Genomic DNA, 5,379 nt, shown 5'->3' on the forward strand with positions numbered 1-5,379 from the left:
CACCGTGGACAGTCTGTCGCAAGTCTGAGAAATTTATTCCGTGTTATCCTGGAGTTTCTTGATGTTACCTACTACAGGACAGGCTCCAAACGGAGAAGGCGTAGAGTAATATCAACCTAACGACCACTTTATAGAGGAGGAGTTTGTTGGGCACAGTCATTTTTGGGTTTCATGAGTGTAAAGGAAATAGTAGTCGTTTAGTCCAGTTTACCTGAGTTTACTTTGTCGTGATTTTCATGTAATTTATTTATCTATAGTAGAAGGCTGAAGTCCTTCACTTCGGTCGAATTATAAGAGAGCTCTTGCGGGTGAGGCCTTGGCAGAAGGCTGATCTATTCGCGGGATCCATATGCTGATTCTAATGTACGCTTGTTAGTGGTGTATAATTTGGCGTTTAAATTCTAATTATAGGTAATAATTTAGTTACGCTCTATTATACCTGGATGTGCAAGATATTTTGTCGGATGCCAAACTGGGAGGGACATCTAAGCTTGTGAGGATGCTGTTCGTGTACCAACTACAAAGCTGATGGGCGCTAGGGACCACAGTTTCGCAGCTTCTTAAAACTCACTGAGCCAATAACCTCAGATGACGACACGCCTTAAATTAAATTAAATAAATAATAAGGAAAGGGATTGGCTACTGTGCCGAAGGTTCCGGTTTGAAATTTACGAGGCGTCTCAGGATTCAAGGCGTCTGTTATCTCACTACCCAGTAACCTGTCTTCAGGCCTTCAATGCACTAAGAAAGCCACTTTATGTGCCCTAAATTGATAACAATAAGTAAGGGATTAGTTCATTAGGTAGCGCATTGGATTCACTCGTGGTGATCCCAAACTTAGCAGCCAGCCGTTGATTTTTCTCTTCGGAAAAGCCTCATGCAGTTCGGTGCTTTTTTTCAACGTTACGCTTTTTTGTGCACTTCTTTTTGACGACCAACACTTATACAACTGTCCTACCGGACAGTTTTAATTAATATTGCTTTTGAAGTATTTTAAATCCTGGATACCATGAAGTTGGTCGTTAGTTTTGCTGAATCAAAGAGAGAGAACTCCAACCATTTCTAACGATATTTAATGAGTTTGCCAAACAGACGATGGAGGAAACGTTAGTATTTTTGTGAAACGATGCACCAGTATTCTTAATATTGTTTATGAAAAGTATAATGTTTTCGCTCTATTGTATTAGACAAAATTTAAGCTTTTTGAAAATCTTCAAAAACCTTCTGCTCTTTTTGTTTGTAAATGGACGCGTGTGTGACGTAAATAAGATAAGGGTAGGTAAAAATAGGGTTCTACTTTTTAAAATACTAGGTACATTTTTTTTGTAAGGATTGTTCAAATGACGTAACTCTTTCTAACAGTTTTGTACCTGCATTACTGTTTCCTTTAAGGGGGTTGACTTTCGCTTCTTGTTGGCCCTACTCCAATTGTCCTTAGACAATCGAATTGGCACATAACCCTTTAATTTATTAGTCATTTTTATGTTTCATAATATTTCTAAACTTTTACTAGGTCCTTTTTTGGAGGAGAATGTCACATATAAACACAGAAATACACCAAACTGTCTGCAGATCACAATGCATCATACGCTGGGGGGGGGGGGGGGGAATGCAAATGCAGAAATTGCATCTATCATGTTTAAGAATTATAATAATAGAACGACAAATCTTTCCTTAGAAACGACAGAAATTACAGACTATTTTACTTATTTAGCGAATGTGTTCGTTTCGGTCTGGTAATATCTAGCCTTTGTTTTATTACTTTGTAAGGTCAGTTTGCAACAGAAACCAGTAATAACATCTTATTAATAATGTTCTAAGGAAATACAAATTAACTGCAGTAATTATCTTTATCTATTTCACGCTTCGTTTATTAGGTTTTTAAGCTTTGCCGAACCGTATGATATCGCTTGCAGGTGATCACAAATTAATCTTTTTATGCACCGGAATGAATAATAACAATTAAAAAGATATGCGAGTTTGGTACCAGCAGCAATGTTTTTTTTGTATGCATTCCTAATATTCTACATCAGCGTTTCCCAACATTTTTTTGGCTCGCGTACCACTTGGTACATCATGCTAAATTGTACGACTTTGTAAAAATGATTGTATTTCGTGAAATTTGTTATTCCGAGTGTGTTATTTTATTATTATTAGCTTTATTTGTGCAGAGATCCAATGTACCTGTTACAATACTCTAATTATTATTATTAGTGTAATTAGCCTTTGGATTTTAGAAAAATGTTATTTTAATTATTTTAATAAAATTAATTATAATAATTTTTTGCTTATTTTATAAATTACATTAAGAAATACCTTGCAAGGGTTCCCTTCAGTTTATTTGTGTGGACTACCTAGTATAGAAACGAATAAACCACATGAAAGGAAATCAAAAAACTTAAAATAATGAAGTATAAATTTTAAATTTTATTTACTGAATTGAAAACAATTTCAGTTTGTTCTATAATAAGTGGTTATGTCTCTTACTATAATTTCATTAAGATCAGATAACATTATTATTCTATCTCTTGTATCTCGAGATATGTTTGGCCACCTCTTTACATACCAACATCGGTTAACATAATTAACATATTGTCTATAAATTTGATTACAGATTATTGTTTCTTCTTTTAAGCTAAATATACTTCTGCAAAATATTTTTTGAAATTGTTAATTTTAATAAAATGTATAATATACTGTAATGTATATTCGTAAAAATTACTTTATAATTATACCCGATTTATCAATTATATTAAATTTTGTGCCTGTACCTAATGTATATTTATTACTTGTATTTAATGCACTTCTTCACCAATTACTTGCATACGGAAGAATTAAGGACAGCTAGCTGGAAAAAGAACTACAGCATTCTATGGAGGTGTTTGGCTCTTGAAAGTAACATTAGTGCAATCTACAACGTCCCACTGAAAGGCTCTAATAAATTCGCCAGTTAATTCATACGTAGCAGCTTCACTTTTGGTAAGTTCGTTCGAAGCGAATAGATATTCATTGTTGGCCGCATTTTTGAAATAAGCACAATCGTCGACTACTTCTATTTTCCAAAAATTAGTGTCTTGTTTATGATTGGTAGTAAAAACTTGATGATAAGTTCTCTTCTCTTGAGAATCACCCGCATTATCAATTACACCTAATGAGTAATCGTGTAAAATGTTCGTAAACATGTATTTGTCACCCTCTACGTGGACTAACTGCCATCTCTCTTGCGGTTCAAAACGTTCATTTTCAATGTATACTCTATAAGATTCAACCAAGTAAGTGTAAATATCACCAATCTGCTTCAAATATCTATCGGTTTTCGCCCGTTTTATACACACCTTTTCTGAATATAGAATATTTCTTACAATTTTTGACAATTTCTCTTTCCATTCATTTACATTTAATCGTAAAGAGCTTTCATACTCTGAATTTTTAAGTTTAGTTTCTAAATATTTAATGGATTGCCCTAAATGCAGATCATTGGCATAGCCCGAATATTCTTTGTAAAAATATTCGAATAGCACATTTAAAGTCTCCTTGAGACCGTCTAGATGTTGGTTATGATTCTCAACTATAGTTTGATAACAAATTTCACCCACCAATTCGTGATCAAATATAAGAGGCCTTCTCAAGAAAGATACATGATGCTCTTTTAGGGTGTTGTTGGTATTTACTGCATAGGTTAGCAATGCAGTGCCTAATTGCACACTGTCCTTCTTAATTGCCTTCAATAATTCAGCTGCTTTTGCTTTCAGCTCATGATCGATTGCAGTTTGTTCTAAAAGTTGCATCTTGACACTTTTCAATAATGCTAAATATTTAAAAAAATGCCAAGATATATTTTTACTTCTTCGTTCTTCATCATTACGTAATTTATTTAACAAAGCTTTGTAAAGAAGGTATGTCCTCTTTAAGGTCTTAATGTTCTTTCCGAAAATCAAAAGCGAATATGAACCATCTTCTGAATAAATTCTATCGACGATATCTTTAATTCTATTATCATCTTTAACTAAATTAAACTTTTCCGCAGCATCTGGATAACGATTCAGTTCGATGGCAAGAACACAATCATCTACTAGCTGTGCTTCTTCTTTATCTTCAATTCCTTTGTCCATTTCTCTCTTTTCTGAAGTAATCTTTTTATATTTTGCTAAAGCTTCGTCTACGTTCTTTCTTACGCCCAACTCAGGAGACAAATCATAACATTCGCTAAATTTATCTAATTCTTTACCTAAATTATCAAGTTCTTTTTGCAATATTGATAACATTTTCTTTTCAGCTGAAATATTTTCTTTTTTGCCTATGGGAGAGGAAGGTAGTTCAGCCAGATTGATTGCTAGGGCATTCAGTTTGTTGATTAGCTTCATAAATTTCTCATTATATAATATAAAGGTATCTACCTCTGTGATTGGCAATTGTTTCATATGTACAAATTTATCTTGTACATAAGTTATGTGGTTGTTTAAATTATTTAAAAGTATTTGTGCATAGGTTATCAATTTGGTTTCATCCTTATTTGATTCATCATCCGAATTTACAACAATCAATTGAATGCAGAAAAAAATTATGATTTTAATGGGTTGAACCATCTTGCGAGTACAACGGCTCTGAAAATAAATAAATAAATAAAATAAAATAAATAAATAAATACATTAATTAATTAATTGAAGGGAAAGGATTACTGGATTTGGGAGACGGAGATCCTGGACTAGAATCCAGCTGCTGGCCCTTATATTTTCTCTTCCTGGGAATTCCTTAAAGTTCTCTGTATCGCGGTCTGTAACGAGAGAAAGCTGTGCTGAAGTCGGCAGTGCAGTGAAAAAAAGCTCCGGGCGCCAAAGACCTCAGATGTTGACGCGCCTTAAAAAAAAAAAAATTAAAAAATAACTAAAATAATTACATTTTATATTTCAAAAGTTCTTATCATGTGGGAAGTCCCCGCGGAAATGCCAGACATCCATAGATAATTTTCCCAGCGGAAAAGGCATCCATAGATAATTTCCCGACTATGGTTTAACAATAATTGTTCATCTCAACACCTGGTTAAATATTTATTTGTATTGGTATATAACAATTTACCTCCCATGATAAAAACTTTATCATTAATTATTTCTATTTTTTTTAATTCATTTTTTTTAAGATTAAACTTAACACTACCAAATGTATTCCGGTGACGTTCAGATTACGAAGACAGACCTGCCCTCCTCTATCTATTAACAATACCGACTTCCACACAGGTTCGTTATCTATGGCTCTAACCTGGAACCCTCACTCAAGACTTAGAAGACAAGAACTAAACAGACGTTACGGACTACTAAGGAGATTCCTTGGACCGAAATCCTCCAAGAACGTACAAAACTGACTTACAAGATATAAAACACT

The 5,379-nt window shown here is 33.6% G+C and overlaps 1 protein-coding gene across 1 annotated transcript; it reads right to left on the reverse strand.

Moving 5' to 3' along the window:
* Positions 1-2,407: 2,407 nt before the first annotated feature.
* LOC141453846 (uncharacterized) lies at positions 2,408-4,698 on the reverse strand. Its single transcript, XM_074127515.1, has 2 exons — positions 4,680-4,698; positions 2,408-4,604 (listed from the first exon to the last, which is right to left on the reverse strand). The coding sequence occupies exon 2, from the start codon at positions 4,584-4,586 to the stop codon at positions 2,871-2,873; it is 1,716 nt and encodes a 571-aa protein (XP_073983616.1). The 5' UTR covers positions 4,587-4,604; positions 4,680-4,698; the 3' UTR covers positions 2,408-2,870.
* Between the last annotated feature and the right edge of the window lie 681 nt (positions 4,699-5,379).

This window comes from Rhodnius prolixus, unplaced genomic scaffold, assembly GCF_049639745.1.
Source record: "Rhodnius prolixus isolate KJV_2025 unplaced genomic scaffold, Rpr scaffold_3, whole genome shotgun sequence".
Taxonomy (NCBI): Eukaryota; Metazoa; Arthropoda; class Insecta; order Hemiptera; family Reduviidae; genus Rhodnius; species Rhodnius prolixus.